Source organism: Cherax quadricarinatus, chromosome 26 (assembly GCF_038502225.1).
Source record: "Cherax quadricarinatus isolate ZL_2023a chromosome 26, ASM3850222v1, whole genome shotgun sequence".
In the NCBI taxonomy this organism is placed as follows: domain Eukaryota; kingdom Metazoa; phylum Arthropoda; class Malacostraca; order Decapoda; family Parastacidae; genus Cherax; species Cherax quadricarinatus.
Genome location: NC_091317.1, coordinates 26,526,087 through 26,545,590, shown reverse-complemented (window position 1 = coordinate 26,545,590; position 19,504 = coordinate 26,526,087). Strand labels below are relative to the sequence as shown.

At 40.2% G+C, this 19,504-nt stretch overlaps 1 protein-coding gene across 2 annotated transcripts in view; it reads left to right on the top strand.

The window, feature by feature from the left end:
• The window catches only part of LOC128691653 (uncharacterized), a 48,861-nt gene that overhangs the window by 6,271 nt on the left and 23,086 nt on the right, over positions 1–19,504 (top strand). The window contains exon 4 of one of the 2 annotated variants that reach the window (XM_070088882.1): positions 2,478–2,501. The exons of the other annotated variant lie outside the window; for it this stretch is intronic. Within the exon in view, the coding sequence (XP_069944983.1) occupies positions 2,478–2,501 (24 nt within the window). The remainder of the gene's footprint in view (positions 1–2,477; positions 2,502–19,504) is intronic. 2 annotated transcript variants of the gene reach the window in all.

Genomic DNA, 19,504 nt, shown 5'->3' with positions numbered 1-19,504 from the left:
TTGCTTGTTCTTACTCTCTTACTCTTGTTCTCTTGCTTATTTGCTCTTTGTGCACTTTTGTTCTCATACTTTGTTGAGCTATCTTTCGTTCTCTTGAGCTGTCTTAAGTTGTAAATATTTAGCAGTTCAATAAAAAAGTATAATTAGAGATATAATTAAGGAAGAAGCTAGGTTCATGTGATGAATGTGGTAGACAAGGACAGGGACAACATAAGTTGAAAGAATTGTTCAGTATAATTAGTTGTTGTTAGGATCACATTAGGGAAAAAAGTTTTTTTTTACTGTAGCTTTGAATTGGCAGGCAGATAGAAAGACAGGAGTTTAAGGTAGAGAGTTCCAGATTTTAGGTCCTTTTTGCATATTGAGGTTTTACATAGATTGAGCTGGATGCGGAGAAATATCATAGAGAATTTTGTGGCTTGGTATTACGCCTGTAAGTTCTGCTGCAACTATCAAGAAGGATTTTCAGGGAAAGATTAATATTATAAATTATTGTTCTGTATATGTAGTATGCAAAGTAGTAGGAGTGAATTTTTGTAAATTAAGTAGGTTTAGTTTTTTGAAGTGTGGGGGGCAGTGGGTTGTCTGGCAGTAGACGGGTGATCATCGTATCACTGATCTTTATTGTGTTCTTTTGGCTTAAGGTGATTTGCTGGGTGGTATGGTGTGTGAAGGTGTGTGGCTGTAGGGGAGTTGTGTAGGTGGAAGCTGCTTGTGGGCATGGTGTGGGTGAAGGCATATGGCTGCAGGGGAATTATAGGGCCAGGTGGTATGTGAGGGGTGGGAGATATGGGTGAGGTTGCTGGGTGTGTATCAAGAGCATGTGGCTATGAGGTGGGGTGGTGGGTTGTATGGGCAGATAGTGTGGGTGGAGGTTGATGGCTGCATATCAACAGCAAGTGACCATGGAGTGGGGCAGGGGGCTGTGACAGGTGATGTGGGTAGAGGTTGCTGGGTGTGCAACAGGGACCTAAACTCCCAAACAGGTACAAAAGGTGAGAACAAACCAGAAGAGTAAAGCAGGCCCTGCCCTGTTTTCGATGCTGCTAATGTGAAGCGCAGATTAACTGAAACTCTGCCACGTAAACTGATTAATACAGTGTGTTTGCCAAAAATTTACCTCAGTTTTGCAACCGCATTAATGCAATTTTTTTTTTTTTGACAGATCACGTGTTATCAAATGATCTGCTGTACTTTATGCACAATGATTTAAGTGCTGTATTTGTGATACAGTTTTTGAAAAATATTAAGTAAGGTTGTCTTGCAACCTTTGCAGTTTGTCTTCAAAATTACCCAAAAGAACTATCATCAACAAATAGCAACTGTGATAACTCCTATTTTTTTAATCAGATCTAGTGTTTTTTTAATAAGGGATGTGTCAGAGTATCAGTATCACATTCCCAGGTCTCTCCTATATTACATTTGCCTTCCATTTTGAATTCATCAAGCAAAAAATCAAAAACTTACCCCATTTCTCGGATAATAAAATATAACCAAATTTCTATGAAAAAAACCCTTAGTGTGTGTATTTTCAACCAAACACAAGATAAGAGTTTTGCTTTTCCCAACATGCACCATGTGGAATAGGATTTTTTTTTATACTGTTCACATTCGCCACACAGGCCCATTCTCTCATATCTAGACCAAAATTGCTGCATATTTTATGGTGCTCTGCTTAAAGCATAGATCTGCATAAATGATACTGATGTCAGTAATGTAGATTATGAAGGAAACAGTGCTGTCATTTTGCCCTATATTATGTGTCTCATACTTATCCTCTTCTCAAAATAAATATTACCTATTACCAAACCCCTTTCTTTACACAACTCATTTAAGGGCCTTTTCATTTACTCTTGGCACTCCGGTGTTCGTCTTTTAAATCAGTTGAATAAAATTATGTTGTGATGTTTTGATCAAGAATAGTATATTTTATTTTAGGTGTCAATTTGGTGTCTTCTCCATTGATTACTGTGTGTTAACCAGCATACAGTATCTTGTTAAGTCATTGGTACCATATTTCTTACTGCTGGAGTAAGATTTGTTTACAAATTATTATAATTATTCTTTATCATAGCATGCTTGATAAATTATTTATGTTTATTTCAGTACGAGTGTTATATAAAAATGTGGAACATTTTTAATTACTCTGTATACGTTTGATACACTAGTGACAATGTAATAAATTGTGGAACAGTTTCATTGCTTTTTTAGTACAATATCTTAATTTGAGATGCACAGACATTGCCAATAAATTCCATATATAACTCTTGCATGTTTCTCTAACATATTTGTTTACATATTGGTCATTATATCATTTTGTACAGTATATATCAATGTATTCAAAGTATATTCAAATACACTGATAAAATTTTTATTTATATACTGTACAGTATATTTAAATATACTAACAATTTGGAGCAATCATATTTGTACTTAAATATTCATTTTGAAATATATATAAATGTATTCGCCCCCAGGTCTGGTCATTATCAGTATCAGGTGTTAGTATATATTTAACATTTTCATTACCCTTACTAGTACTTAATGGCTTTTGATCTTATAAAACCTATAGAGCATTTGCCATCAAAAACATAGTTATTAAACTTGATTACTCAGTTAATGTTAGTTTTCTGACCTTTTACCTCAAACAGTAAATGCAATTGACCTCTGTTTAAAAATTGTTTGTAGAACATGAGTTTGAATAACAACTAAAAAAGTTCAGAATTACCCTGCCTACTAACCAGTTTTGTACTTGTATTACTTCATACCAGGGGCAGTAGTCATGTCACTAAATATTTGTATACCATATTTTATAGAAAACCAAAGTGAAAGTAAAATTAAAAAGTGAACATTTGCTTTGGTCATTTGTAATACAGTGAAACCTCCATAAAACTGACTAATAGGGGAAAAGAAGTGTCCACTTTGGCAAAAATCTGTTATATTGAAGTTTTCTTACTCGATGTACCACCTAATGGCCAAATGCCAGTAAAACAGACTTAGTACCATAGTCTACTGTATTGATAACACAACAAGACATATTAAGATAAAACTATTAAAAGTATGCTTTGATGTCCCTCTCACTCTCCCCTTTCCCTACTATCTGTCCCTCCCTTTCTGTCTCTCACATCCTTTTCCCTCTGTCCCCTCTCTCTCTCCCCTTTACCCTCTCTCCATCCCTCCTCCTCTCTCTGTCCCTGCTCTACAGCCCAGGTTGAGGAGCTTATCAAGCCCCCTCTTGAAGACAGCCAGGGGACTGTTGGTAATTCCCCATATACTTGTATTTGAAGGGAGAGTGTTGAAAAATTTTAATGTACTCATTGTGCCCCCGCTGTCAGACTTTCTTCTTTCATGGAAATGATTTTTATGTGCAGATTTGGGACCAGTCCATATAGAATTTTCCAGGTGCAATATAAAATGTATGTTTCTTGCCTGTGTTCTAAGAAGTATACATAGAGGGATTTTCAAACATTCCCGATAATTTAGGTACCTTACTGAATTTATGTGAGCCATGAAGGTTCTCTGCACATTCTTTAGATCTGCAGTTTGGCCTGCCTTAGAAAGGGCTGTTAGGGTACAGCAGTATTTCTAGAGAAAACAAGTGACATCACTACCTATGGACTCTAAAAGCCATTGTTTCTCATGTCTTATATGTACTTTAAAAGCCCAACGTTGAGTGTAACATACAAGGTTTTTCAATGCAGTCATGTCTGTTACCATGACTGTCAGGTTAGGAATAATCCTAAGATCTGAGTAGGGGCTGTTGAGGCGGGTTGAGCATTAGAGAGGTGGAGCAGAATAAGATAGTCAACAGAGTGCATGAAATTGAGGTTGAGGGAAGGGGGTAGGGGACATCCTGGGAAAGGTTGAAGGAGTAAAGGATGCTTTGAGTGCTAGGGGCTTAACTCATGATGTTAACCCTTAAACTGTCCAAACGTAGATCTACGTTTGGAGCACTTCGCGAGCGAACGTAGATCTACGTTTGGACAGTTTAAGGGTTAAATTGAAGTGGAGACAGTGATTATTTGTGAATTGATGTTCTGTCACAGTGTGAGCAAGGTAACATGTAAAGTGACTCAGTGGAAACCATTTAGCTGGATTTGAGTCCTGGAGGTGGAAAGGAAATGTAGTTTCTGTACTTTAATGGAGGGGTGGAGATATTGCAATTTTGAGGGGCATTTGAATTGTGGTATTTTTACATTTGGTAAGACAGCTATTGAATTAATGATGACTTTTTTTTTCATATAGTTAGTGTGTTAAAAAATAAGATTACAGTGGGCTAGGTGCAAAAGCAAACTCTTCTTCAGGTTGTGGTTGCTCATTGGATGAAATATCCTGGGGAGGAGGGGAATCAACCTCAGATTGCCCTAAGTCCAATGATTGTAATTTCTGTTGCTCTGATTTCATTGTGTACTATTTTGTTAGATAGATATTTACCAAGGATGAATTCTACTTTTCTGTTGTACCAACTGTCTCTATTATATTTACCTGTTCATATATACTGTACTTAACTCTGCATAAGGAGAGTTATTTGTCACTATAGTAGGTCATAATTTATTTTAGAATGAAATTTCAGTGTCTTTGTGGCACATATTTGCATTCTACTTTTGGCTTAAAAATTTGATGGAATTATATATATGCAGTAGCACAGAGGAGCAAAATGAGATCATGTTCTGGAATAATTTGAAAATCTTTTTGATCATCACCCTTGTATACATGTTACTTTTTTGTGTAATTTTTAATAGTTCTTAGACTTGTAATATTTACTTACCAAATTAGGAAGCCTGGGCTGGGACTGGGCTATAAGGGCAATGATCCCCAGAACCATTAACAAATGAAACATTATTCTTTGTTTGTAAAACATTTCTTGTATATTTACCAACTTTAGAAATTTGATAATACATCCTGCCAAAGAAAAAGAAATATTGGTGTAATCAACCACTGCTGTGAGTTTCTCAGTTATTTTGTGTTTCTGTCCACCTTTTCAATTTGAACCATTATGGTCTCATGAATGTTTGTGAGAAGCATAACATCACTCTTATCATGCCACCTGATTACAAGTGTGTTTTTGGCACAAAATCATCTTATTTAGTTTTTCCCCTTAGTTTCTCTGAGTGATGACATGTCTCTCCTTTTAGCTTTGACTGTGCCACACACTGTCTTGCTGGCACAAAGGAAAGTGCAAAGTAGAGGACTGGTGTACTAAATATATGTAAAGACTGTATATATGACTCTTACTAAAATATTCTTGAGTTTTCTTACAACAACACTACCTATAGAATTCTAGTGAGTCTTCTTTAACGTTATAACTTATCTAAAACTGGATACATGAGCTGTCTTCCTCCGAGGTAGAGCGACTCCAAGAGAAGAGGAAATGCATTCACTGTTATTCATTCAATCGCTGTCTTGCCAGAAGCATGCTGATATTGGAAGGCCACCTGAACTGGCAAGAAAGTATTTGCGTGTGTTACAGTGAGTGTGTTTACTCCCTATTTTGGGTCATCCTACCTTGGTTAGAGATGGTTAGTGTGTTTAAAAAGGAATTGTTTCAGAATCACATAATGAAAACAACTTTATGCCCACACAGTGTTTGGGTCACTTGATGATTTGCCTCTAAGGAAAACAAGCTTAATTTATGCTATGCAAATTCTTAGAAAGGTAAATCGTTTCGTGTTATGTAAATTTTTGCATGGATAGTCAGAGTGTGAGGTAATTGTTGGTACAACATTATAAATATGCATATAAAAAAATTGGTAAAATTTTGTTAATTGTTGTCCTTAAGGGTAAAAATTTTCAGGTGATACCAGTTGATATAAAATTTTTCTGTGCATAATGTTCTCCCCCTCTCACTGGCTCTGTTACAAGTGTAGAGGTTCACCCTCCTCCTCGTACTATACCTTCCTCCCCTGTTCCCTCCCAAGTTTCTTCCTCTTCGGCCACCTCCCAGGTTTCTGCCTCTTCTGTCCCCTTCCACGCTTCTCCAGTTCCCTCCACCCTTCCGTCCCCCTCTACCTTGGTACAGTCCATTACAGTTCCAATCTTTACTCATCCTCCCCCTACCATTTCCAATATTGTCTCCCATACGACGTCTCTGAATTCTGAAACACTTGAAGCAATCTCTGAATATATTGCAGAGACCAAACCATCAATGGACACTGATCCACCCTCCGCTCCTTCTCTCTCCTCTACTCCATCTGCGCAACTCCTTTCTTCACAGCGCACCGTTCCTTCGCTGCTTGAACGTTTTCCACTGCCTCCGCATGTGGACTTTTCTAACCCCTCTAGTCCGTAGGAACCCTTACCTGCGGATTTCAGGTATCTTTATCATTGCCAATCATGGCCTATTTACAGTGGAATATACGCGGCCTCAGGGGTAATCGAGGTGAGCTTCAGATGTTACTCTCCCAGTTTTCCCCTGTTGGTGTTTGCTTACAGGAACCAAAATTACACTCTGCTGTTATCTCTCCCATCTCAGGCTATAATTTATTGTATTCTTCGGATCCTTTTCCTGATGGGACCTTTAATGAAAGTGCCCTTCTTCTATGCACTGATATTCCGTACCATCAGCTATTTGTTCGTACTTCGCTGCATTACACAGCAGCCCGTATCCACTTGCATAGGTGGTATACGCTCTGTTCTTTATATCTCTCTCCTTCTCAGGCATTATCTATTCCGGATATTGCCTTTCTTGTTTTGTCATTATCACCACCGATTCTGTTACTTGGTGATTTTAATGCCCACCATTTCCTCTGGGGGGGTCTCACTGTGATTCCCGTGGCATTCAGTTAGAGGCTTTTCTTGCCACCCACCCCCTCCATGTTTTAAATACAGGTACTCACACCCATTTTGATCCTCAGACTCACACTCTCTCTTGCATCGATCTCTCAGTCTGCTCTTCCTCCGCCGCATTAGACTTCACTTGGTCTGTTCTTCAGGACTTACATAACAGCGATAATTTCCCAATCATTCTTACTTCCCCTTCATATTCACCACCTCTTCGCATCCCACGCTGGCAATTTGATCAGGCAAATTGGAACCTTTACTCACACCTAACTGTTTTTAGAGAGGTTCCTTCTTCGTCCTCCATCGATGAGCTTTTACACCTCTTCTCGTCCTCCGTTTTAACCGCAGCTTCTCATTCTATACCCCAAACTTCGGCAGGCATTCTCAGAAATGCGTGCCTTGGTGGTCTCCTGCTTGTGCTCGTGCATTACATTTGAAACGCGCTGCATGGGGCAGGTACCGGTACAATAGAACCACAGAGAGACTTCTTGAATTTAAGCAGAAGCGTGCGATCGCTCGCCGTGTCATCCGTGACGCTAAACGCACTTGCTGGCGAGATTGTCTCCACCATCACCTCTGCTTCCTCTATGAGTGCAGTCTGGAAAAAAGTACGAAAACTGAGTGGTAAATACTCTCCTGACCCGGCTCCTGTTCTGTGGGTTGCCGGTGTTGATATAGCAAACCCACTAGATGTTGCCAATGAAATTGGCAATCATCTGGTCCGTATTTCTCAGGGACTCCATCTATGCCCCTCATTTCTTTCCTCAAAGTCTGCCAGAGAGTTAGCACCCTTGGACTTTTCTTCTCTCAGAGAAGAACAGTATAATGTGCCTTTTACACTTCAAGAACTGGAGGCAACACTCTCAGCTTGCCGATCATCGGCAGCTGGGCCCGACAACATTCATATTCGTATGCTACAACATTTATATCAGTCAGCCCTTGCAGTCCTATTACGCCTTTACAATCTTATTTGGTCACAAGGAGTTCTTCCACAGCTGTGGAAATCCACCATTGTTCTCCCTTTCCGCAAACCAGGCACTACGGGACGTGAAACCTCCCACTATCGTCCCATTGCTCTTACCAGTGCAGTTTGCAAAGTGATGGAACGCCTAGTAAATAGACGTTTAGTGTGGTATTTAGAGACACACAACAGTCTCTCTACTCGTCAATATGGCTTTCGTAAGGGACGTTCTACCATAGACCCCTTACTACGCTTGGATACGTATGTTCGTAATGCCTTTGCGAATAACCACTCAGTTATTGCCATATTTTTTGACCTTGAGAAGGCATATGACACAACTTGGAGGTATAATATTTTAGCCCAAGCCCACTCCTTAGGCCTTCGAGGCAATCTACCATCCTTCCTTAAGAACTTTTTAACTGACAGGCATTTCCGTGTTCGGGTTAATAATGTGCTCTCCCGGGACTTTATCCAAGCTGAAGGTGTCCCCCAGGGATGTGTTCTGAGCACAACACTTTTTCTCCTTGCTATTAATGATTTGGCCTCTAGTCTTCCATCAAATATTTGGTCATCACTCTATGTTGATGACTTCGCTATTGCCTGTGCAGGCGCTGACTGTCACCTTATTACAGTTTCTCTCCAGCATGCAGTCGACCGTGTTTCCAATTGGGCCACCACACGTGGATTTAAATTTTCCAGCACTAAAACCCACCAAATTACTTTCACTAGACGCTCTGTCATCTCCGATCATCTTTTGTACCTCTATGGCTCCCGTATCCCAGAACGTGATACAGTCAAGTTTCTGGGCCTCCTCTTTGATCGTAGGTTATCCTGGAAACCTCACATTACCTCTCTGAAGGCAACTTGCCACAGCCGGCTGAACCTCCTTAAAACCCTTGCTCATCTTTCATGGGGAGCTGATCGTCGAACCCTCCTTCGCCTACATTCCACCCTTATCTTATCGAAACTTGATTATGGTGACCAGATCTATTCAGTGGCATCTCCTGCTACTCTCTCTAGCCTTAACCCCATTCATCACCAAGGATTACGTTTATGCCTTGGTGCTTTTCGCTCTTCCCCTGTCGAGAGCCTCTATGCAGAAGCGAACATTCCATCCTTATCCGATCGCCGTGATGCCCATTGCCTTCGCTACTATGTACGCTCTCATGATCTCCGCAATCCTTCCATTTATAGAATGGTCACTGATATTAGTAGACATTCTTTATTTGTTCGCCGCCCCTGTTTACTCCGTCCCTTCTCTCTTCGTCTTCATTCGCTCTTGTCTTCTCTTCAATTACCACCTTTCTATGTACATGTAGCATCTCACTTTTCCCTACCCCCCTGGGAAGTTCCAGCTGTTCGAGTCTGTTCTTTCTCTCTCCCTTGCTCGAAAGCCCAACTGTCTACGGTCGCTTCCCGCTCTCATTTTCTTGACCACTTTCATTCTCATTCTCATGCCATTGCTGTGTACACAGATGGCTCTAAGTCTTCTGACGGCGTAGGATTCGCAGCAGTGTTTCCGGACAGCGTCGTACAAGAGCATTTACTATCTTCGGCTAGTATTTTTACTGCTGAATTTTATGCCATCCTTACAGCACTTATCCGTATTGCATCTATGCCTGTGTCATCATTTGTGGTTGTCTCAGACTCCCTTAGTGCTTTACAGGCTATACAGAAATTTGATACACCTCACCCCTTAGTCCTCCGTATCCAACTTTGGCTACGCCGCATCTTTACCAAGCATAAAGATATTGTTTTTTGTTGGGTCCCTGGTCATGTTGACATACAGGACAATGAACAGGCAGACACTGCTGCGCAGTCAGCAGTACATGACCTACCAGTTTCATGTAGAGGTATTCCATTTACGGACTATTTTGCTGCAATATCTTCCCAACTTCACACCTGTTGGCAACAACGTTGGTCTACTATGCTCGGCAACAAACTTCAATCTATTAAACCGAGTATAGGTTACTGGCCGTCTTCTTATCACCAGTGTCAAGGTTGGGAGACTACTCCCGTCTTCGCATTGGCCATACTCGTCTTACTCATGGATATCTCATGGAGAGGCGCCCTGCTCCTCTCTGTGAGAATTGCCAAGTTCCATTATCAGTCAGCCACATTCTGTTGGACTGCCCACGTTATCAACGAGCACGCAGAATTTACCTCCGTTGTCATCTTCGCTCTGCTGCTCTCTCTTTACCTTCTCTTCTCGCTGATGGACCCACCTTTCATCCAGACTCTCTCATTGACTTTTTGACAACTGACTTACTTCACAAATTCTGATACCTTCAGCCCTTTCTACTTCAATTTCTTGCTACCCCCTACCCCCGTACTATCCCCTGCCCCGCTGTTTTCTGTAACCTACTGATCATCCCTCCTCCCTTCTGCCATCCATTACCCTCGCTTCCTTCCCTACCCTGCAGCGCTGTATAGCCCTTGTGGCTTAGCGCTTCTTTTTGATTATAATAATAATAATGTGCATAATGTTAGGAAGGAAGTCTTCCTTTGTAGAGGATCAGAGACTTGCCAACAACAAGGTTCTTGAAACAGAAGACTACATTGAATTTATTATTCATGTTATAAAGGCTGTTTATATATATATATTTTTTTTTTTTTCAACAAACCAGCCGTATCCCACCAAGGCAGGGTGGCCCAAAAAGAAAAACAAAAGTTTCTCTTTTTAAATTTAGTAATTTATACAGGAGAAGGGGTTACTAGCCCCTTGCTCCTGGCATTTTAGTCGCCTCTTACAACATGCATAGCTTACGGAGGAAGAATTCTGTTCCACTTCCCCATGGAGATAAGAGGAAATAAACAAGAACAAGAACTAGAAAGAAAATAGCAGAAAACCCAGAGGGGTGTGTATATATATGCTTGTACATGTGTGTGTAGTGTGACGTAAGTGTAAGTAGAAGTAGCAAGACATACCTGAAATCTTGCATGTTTATGAGACAGAAAAAAGGACACCAGCAATCCTACCATCATGTAAAACAATTACAGGCTTTCATTTTACACTCACTTGGCAGGACGGTAGTACCTCCCTGAGCGGTTGCTGTCTACCAACCTACTACCTAGGATATATGTATTTTTTTTTTTTTTTTTTTTTTAACAAGTCGGCCGTCTCCCACCGAGGCAGGGTGACCCAAAAAAGAAAGAAAATCCCCAAAAAGAAAATACTTTCATCATCATTCAACACTTTCACCACACTCACACATTATCACTGTTTTTGCAGAGGTGCTCAGAATACAACAGTTTAGAAGCATATATGTATAAAGATACACAACATGTCCCTCCAAACTGCCAATATCCCAAACCCCTCCTTTAAAGTGCAGGCATTGTACTTCCCATTTCCAGGACTCAAGTCCGACTATATGAAAATAACCGGTTTCCCTGAATCCCTTAACTAAATATTACCCTGCTCACACTCCAACAGATCGTCAGGTCCCAAGTACCATTCGTCTCCATTCACTCCTATCTAACACGCTCACACATGCAATTTTCTGCATAATATTTACACCACACATTGCCCTTAGACAGGACATCTCCACTGCCTCCAACCGTCTCCTCGCTGCCGCATTTACCACCCAAGCTTCACATCCATATAAGAGTGTTGGTACTACTATACTTTCATACATTTCCTTCTCTGCCTCCATAGATAACGTTTTTTTTGACTCCACATATACCTCAACACACCACTCGCCTTTTTTCCCTCATCAATTCTATGATTAACCTCATCCTTCATAAATCCATCCGCCGACACGTCAACTCCCAAGTATCTGAAAACATTTACTTCTTCCATACTCCTCCTCCCCAATTTGATATCAAATTTTTCTTTATCTAAATCATTTGATACCCTCATCACCTTACTCTTTTCTATGTTCACTTTCAACTTTCTACCTTTACACACATTCCCAAACTCATCCACTAACCTTTGCAATTTTTCTTTAGAATCTCCCATAAGCACAATATCATCAGCAAAAAGTAACTCTGTCAATTCCCATTTTGAATTTGATTCCCCATAATTTAATCCCATAATTTAATCCCCATAATTTAATTAATATATATATATATATATATATATATATATATATATATATATATATATATATATATATATATATATATATATATATATATATATAATATATATATATATAATAGGTAGTAGATTGGCAGACAGCAACCACCCAGGGAGGTACTACCGTCCTGCCAAGTGAATGTAAAACGAAAGCCTGTAATTGTTTTACATGATGGTAGGATTGCTGGTGTCTATTTTTCTGTCTCATAAATATGCAAGGTTTCAGGTACGTCTTGCTACTTCTACTTACACTTAGGTCACACTACACATACATGTACAAGCATATATATACACACATCCCTCTGGGTTTTCTTCTATTTTCTTTCTAGTTCTTATTCTTGTTTATTTCCTCTTATCTCCATGGAGAAGTGGAATAGAATTCTTCCTCCGTAAGCCATGCGTGTTGTAAGAGGCAACTAAAATGCCGGGAGCAAGGGGCTAGTAACCTCTTCTCCTGTATATATTACTAAATGTAAAAGGAGAAACTTTCGTTTTTCCTTTTGGGCCACCCTGCCTTGGTGGGATACGGCCGGTGTGTTGAAAGAAAGATATATATATATATATATATATATATATATATATATATATATATATATATATATATATATATATATATATATATATACATATATATATATATATATATATATATATATATATATATATATATATATATATACACACACACACACACACACCCTGCCTCGGTGGGAGACGGCCGACTTGTTGAAAAAAAAAATATATATACATGTATATATACACTTTTTTTTTTTTTTTTCAAGAAGTCGGCCATCTCCCACCAAGGCAGGGTGACCCAAAAGGAAGAAAATCCCCTAAAAGAAAATACTTTCATCATCATTCAGCACTTTCACCTCACTCATACATAATCACTGTCTTTGCAAAGGCGCTCAGATACGACAGTTTAGAAGTCCCTATCAATATCCCAAGCCCCTCATTTAAAGTGCAGGCATTGTACTTCCCATTTCCAGGACTCAAGTCCAGCTAACCAGTTTCCCTAAATTCCTTCACTAAATATTACCCTGTTCACACTCCAACAGCTCGTCAGGTCCCAAAAACCATTCGTCTCCATTCACTTCTATCTAACACACTCACACTCGCAATACTTAATTTCCATGAGGGTCATCTTTTGCTGTAAAACAAAATATTCTCAACAAGAGGAAATAATTAGTTTGACATAATTTTCTTACATAATTGAGTTTCAAATATGTTTGCCATACCTCAGTCATGTGTTACAATAAATATATACAACTTAGGAATACAGTAATCCCTCATACTGTTCAACCTGGTTTTGTGTGATATTGCTTTTGTTCATAAAAAAATGTAAATCTAAATATGCTGTTCCTTTCAAGCAGAGTGACTTGTTGATATTCAGAAGCTCCCCATCTGAAGAATTGGGCCTCTTGTCTCCTTCCTTAGATCAAACCTAATGGACCTATGGATAATTATCTTTGAGACCAGACATTTCCTTTCATGCCTTCAAGAGTAGGATGGGCATTGTCTTTGCAGAATGCTGAGCAAGCTCACAATCCCTCCCTCTGTAGCTCTATTGACATCACCTGTCACAACACACTTTTCTCTCAGTTCTAGCTGCAGTTCCGTCTTTATTCCACATAACATAGTCCAACAGGATTTTATGCAATGTGACTTGGACAGTCTAGAGCAACTAGAGCTTCAGAACCTCCCAGTTATCAGTCATTACTTATGACCTCCATGCCTAAGTTCAGAATGCTACCCATGCAGTATTGTCAAACTAACCTTTTACTGCTAAGAGCTTGCAGCCTCGGTGTATATAACAGGACAGCATTTGCAGATGCAAGAATTAAACCCTACATCTCAGCAATATAGAAATTACTGGTGCTTTATCCACTTGGCCAAGTATTGAAGGTGGTTGACAGAATTCCCAATCTGCAGTGCAGCTGACCATACCTTTGAAGAGTTTCGAGAGTTAATCTACTCTCTGAGCCCGGCCATGGGCCAGGCTCGTAACAATAACAATCATTTTCGCAGCTGGCCCCGTCTTGCCTTAACAGTGGAGAGGCTCACCATATATATTCTCTCCATTGCTCAATTTTCTTATGGGAATGGGAAGTCTGCTGTCTTAAAGAAGAGGAGGACCTTTCTTAGGCTTTTGCAGTTTCTCACCTCTGCCTTTAAGGGCAACTCCTGTGGCTTTCTTACAACAGTGTTGCTTGGCACTCTCAAGCCTCTGTTGTGCCAGGTCCCACAGTCACTCTTACACAGTCCTAGCCTCTGACATTCCTACCTCTTTGGCATCTTTTATATCCCCTCCCCATCTTCTATCACATATGCTTTTCTATCAACACAGCCTTCCCTGGCTAAACCCTCATGTCTTCAACATCTCTTATGGTCCAAAACACTAACAAAGCCCAAAACTTTTCCAATCACCAAAACTCCCTACCAGCATATTGTTCCTTCACACTTAACTTTTCCTGCTTCTGGATCTACTTAATAGTCTTTGTCTAATAGTCTATATTTAAATCTTAAGAAACATTTAAGCATTTGGATTAGTTTGCCCAAATTGCATTGCATACTTGTGACTTTCTTTTGTGTCTACTAGTGTTGTGTTATGTTTAAGCTACATTATTTGTACTGCATGAGGAGTCAAGTATTGTATTGTATTATATTGTATTTAAATTAGGCTCAAAGTAGTGGAAATCTTTTATTTTTGCTGATTTTCCTGAGCAGGGTAATATTTTGTGAAGGGATTCAGGGAAACCAATTAGCCAGACTAGAGTCCTGGAAGTGGGAAGTACAATGCCTGCACTTTAAAGGTGGGTTTGGGATATTGGCTGTTTGTAGTGACATCTGGACACCTCTGCAAAGACAGTGATTATGTGTGAATGATGGTGAAAGTGTTTCTTTTTTTCAGTGGGAGATGGCTGTCGTTGAAAAAAAAAAAGTATGACTCCCCCTATACCCCTCAGTCTGTTTTAATGGATTTATAATAGCTCTGATTCAGTTATTGTTATACAGTAATCCTTAACCAATCATCCCTGGCTATGTTTTATTATCCAAGAAAGATGGTAAATCTTCAGTTTTTTTTTGTATTATCTGGAGTATACCTGGAGAGGGCTTCGGGGGTCAACGCTCCGCGGCCCAGTCTGAGACCAGGCCTCGTGGTGGATCAGGGTCTGATCAATCAAGCTGTTACTGCTGACCGCACACAAACTGACATGTGAATCACAGCCTGGCTGGTCAGGTACTGACTTTAGGTGCCTGTCCAGTGCCTTCTTGAAGACAGCCAGGGGTCTATTGGTAATCCCCCTTATGTATGCTGGGAGACAGTTGAACAGTCTTGGGCTCCTGAAACTTACTGTGTTGTCTCTCAGTGTATTCGTGGCACCCCTATTATTATTATTATAATCAAGAAGAAGCACTAAACCATAAGGGCTATACAGCACTGCCATGGCACCCCTGCTTTTCATTGGGGGAATGTTGTATCTCCTGCCAAATCTTTTGCTTTCATAGGGAGTGATTTTCATTGCAAGTTTGGTACTAATCCCTTTAGAATTTTCCAAGTGTATTACAGTGGACCCTCGACCAACGATGGCATTGTCTAACGTTAAATCTGACTAGCGATACATTTTAATGCAAAAATTTTGCCTCGACTAGCGCTAAAAAACTCGACCAACACGATTCGTTCCGTCTGAGACGCATCCACTTGTGGCCAGTGTTTACAAGCCGGCCAGCCACCGCGGTCCCATCCAAACATACAATCGGAACATTTCATATTATCACAGCATTTTTAGTGATTTCACCTGCAAAATAAGTCACCATGGGCCCCAAGAAAGCTTCTAGTGCCAACCCTACAGCAAAAAGGGTGAGAATTACTATGGATATGAAGAAAGAGATCATTGCTAAGTACGAAAGTGGAGTGTGTGTCTCCGAGCTGGCCAGGTTGTATACAAAATCCCAATCAACCATCGCTACTATTGTGGCCAAGAAAACGGCAATCCAGGAAGCTGTTCTTGCCAAAGGTGCAACTATGTTTTCGAAACTGAGATCACAAGTGATAGAAGATGTTGAGAGACTGTTATTGGTGTGGATAAACGAAAAACAGATAGCAGGAGATAGCATCTCTCGAGCGATCATATGTGAAAAGGCTAGGAAGTTGCATGAGGATTTAATTAGAAAAATGCCTGCAACTAGTGGTGATGTGAGTGAATTTAAGGCCAGCAAAGGTTGGTTTGAGAGATTTAAGAATCGTAGTGGCATACATAGTGTGATAAGGCATGGTGAAGCTGCCAGTTTGGACCAAAAAGCAGCTGAAAAATATGTGCAGGAATTCAAGGAGCACATAGACAGTGAAGAATTGAAACCTGAACAAGTGTTTAATTGTAATGCTGACAATGTTGTGAAACACTTTAGGAATGTCATAAAGGAACGGGAGGTACAGGCCTCTATGGACAGATATGTTGTGCGACAGAGGTCCAGTTACTCTCAAGCTGGTCCTAGTGGCATTAAAAGAAGGAGGGAAGTAACCCCGGAAAAGGACTTGACACCTCAAGTCCTAATGGAAGGGGATTCCCCTTCTAAACTCTAACACCATCCACAGTCTCCCCTCCTCCCATCCCATCAATCATCACCAGATCTTCAATAAAGGTAAGTGTCATGTAGTTGTACATGTCTTCTTCAGTCTGTGTGTATTAAAATTAATATTTCATGTGGTAAAAAAAAATTTTTTCAATACTTTTGGGTGTCTTGCACAGATTAATTTGATTTCCATTATTTCTTATGGGGAAAATTAACTCGACTAACGATAATTTCGATTAACGATGAGCTCTCAGGAATGGATTAATATCGTTGGTCGAGGGTCCACTGTATCATGTGTCTCTCTTTCCTGTGTTCCAGGGAATACAAATCAAGGGACTTCAACTGTTCCCAGTAATTTAGGTGCCTTTTCATACTTGTGTGTGCCATGAAAGTTCTTTGCATACTCTCCAGGTCAGCAATTTCACCTGCCTTTATGGGGAGGCACTTAGTGTACAGCAGTATTCCAACCTAGAGAGAACAAGGGACTTGAAGAGAATCATCATGGGCTTGGCATCCCTACTTTTGTAGGTTCTCATTATCCATCCTATCATTTTTCTAGCACATGTGGTAGATACATTATTGTGGTCTTTGAAGGTGAGATCCTCTTGACATTATCACTCCCAGGTCCTTCACATCACTTTTTTGCTCTATTGTATGGTTAGAATTTGTTGTATACCCTGATACAGTTTTAATTTCTATATCTGAGTGGTTGAAATTTCTCGTCATTGAACTTCATACTGTTTTGAGTGGCTGTCTTTGATGGAGGACACTGTCATGGCAATTTGGGTGTCATCCGCAAAGGAAGATACGGAGCTATGGCTTACATCTCTGTTTATGTCAGATATAGGGATGAGGAATAGGATGGGAGCAAGTACTGTGCCTGTGGAACAGCTTTTCACCATAGCTGAGACTTTACCATGTTTACTATTACTTTTTGTGTTCTATTTGTTAGGAAGTTATAGATCCATCTACCAACTTTTCCTGCTAATCCTTCATGCATTTTGTGTGCTATTACACCATGGTCGCACTTGTTGAAGGCTATTGCAAAGTATGTGTATACTACATCTGCATTTTGTTTATCCTCTATAGCATCCAGGACCTTGTCATAGTGGTCCAGTAGCTGGGAGAGGCAGGAGCGACCTGCTCAAAACCCGTGTTGCCCTGGGTTGTGTAACATTGATTGGTATATTGGTGGTTGGCGATCTTGCTTCTTAAAATCTTTGCAAAGATTTTTATGATATGGGATGTTAGTGCTTTTGGTCTGTATTTCTTTGCAATTGCTTTACTGCCACCTTTGTGAAGTGGAGCTATGCCTGTTGTTTTTAGTGAGTGTGGGATGACTCGTGTCCATGCTCCCTTTCCATAGAATGCTGAAGGCAAGTAACTGGGGCTTCCTGCAGTTCTTGATGAACACGGAGTTTCATGAGTCTGGGCCTGGGGCAGAGTGCATGGGCATGTCATATATTGCCTTTTCAAAGTCCTATGGTGTTGGGATAATATCAGAGATTTTTGAGATGACCAAATTTTGGGTCTCATTCATAAAGAATTCATTTAGATTGTCAACCCTTAGTCTGGGTAACAGCTCACTGAACACTGAGTAGTATTGGGACTTTATTATCTCACTCATTTCTTTGCTGTCATCTGTGTATGCCCCTTCTTGCCTAAGCAAGGGCCCAATAATGGATGTTTTTTTTTATCCTTAGATTTGGCATAAGATAAGAAGTGTTTTGAGTTTTTTCATTTTCCTTCATGGCTTTTAGTTCTTCCTGAGATTCTGGTCTCCTGTAAGATTCTTTCAGTTTAAGTTCGATATTTGCTATTTCACTGACCAGTGCCTCCCTTCATATTTCAGATATATTGGCCCCCTCTCAGCATTATAATTATTATAATCATGGGGGAGTGCTAAACCCGTAGGATTATACAGTGTATGTAGGTGGGGGGGGGGGGGAGATGGAAGGTATTCAGGTTCAATTCAGGAAACTGGAGCACAGATCTAATTCCCTAGATCAAGAGCACCTCACCAGTGTCAAGGAAACTCCCTTGAGGGGCCCCTCTCAACAGCTCTGTGATTCTCGGCCTTTGTCTGTATTGGGAGTCTCTCTCTCTAGTTTACATCTTCTCTTTCTTTTTCTCAGTAGAATGTGCCCCGAGCAGACGTCAAGAGCCACAGAGTTAATTCATTCTAGGCAAAGATTCGAAACCATGTTGTTTTGGATATCTTCCCCGCTCGTTTCGTTTAGGACATGATTGATTTGTTCGCATTGTATGTTTTTCTTATTGAAGTTAAATTTTGTGAAGGCACCCTCATGACTGATCACATTTTGCTGGTCAGGAGCCCTGTGCATACATGTCTGTACCTCTATTATGTTTTGATCTGAGTGTATTGTCTTTGATATGGTTATATTATGTTTCAGATCGTCATTATTAGTGAAGATGAGGTCCAGCGTATTTTCTAGTCTTGTTGGTTCTAATATTTGCTGGTTTAATGTGAATTTGGTGCATAGATTTAATAGCTCGTGTGTGTGTGAATTTACATCTGAGCTGCCTCCTGGGGTGAACCCTGCTAAAATATTGTTTGCTACACTTCTCCATTTTAGGTGTCTCAAGTTGAAATCTCCCAGTAGCAAGATGTTTGGAGCAGGAGTTAGGAGATTTTCCAGACAGTGGTCAGTTGTCATAAGATGTTCCTGGAATTGCTGGGAAGTTGCATCTGGAGGCTTTTGGTTTTCAATCTTTACTGCCAAAACTTCAGCTACATCATTTGAGGTGCTTAGTAGTTCTGAGCAAATGAGTGACTCTGTGACATACAAACCAACCCCCCCTTGTTGCCTGTTTAGTCTGTTGCATTTGAATAGGTTATAACCTGGGATCCATATTTCGTTATCAAAATGATCCTTTGTGTGGGTCTCTGTGAAAGCTGTAAACATTGCATTTGACCCCTTGAGCAGTCTCTTGATGTAGGGAATGTTGTTGTTTGTTGACAGCTTTGACCATGTATGTTTACAAAATGTTGTTTTATTGATGGAATTTAGGGTTTTTTTATTTGCTGGCTTTAATATCTGTTGTTCTGGAGTGGAGGCCAGTGACTGTGCCTCAGCTCCAGAAGTGTT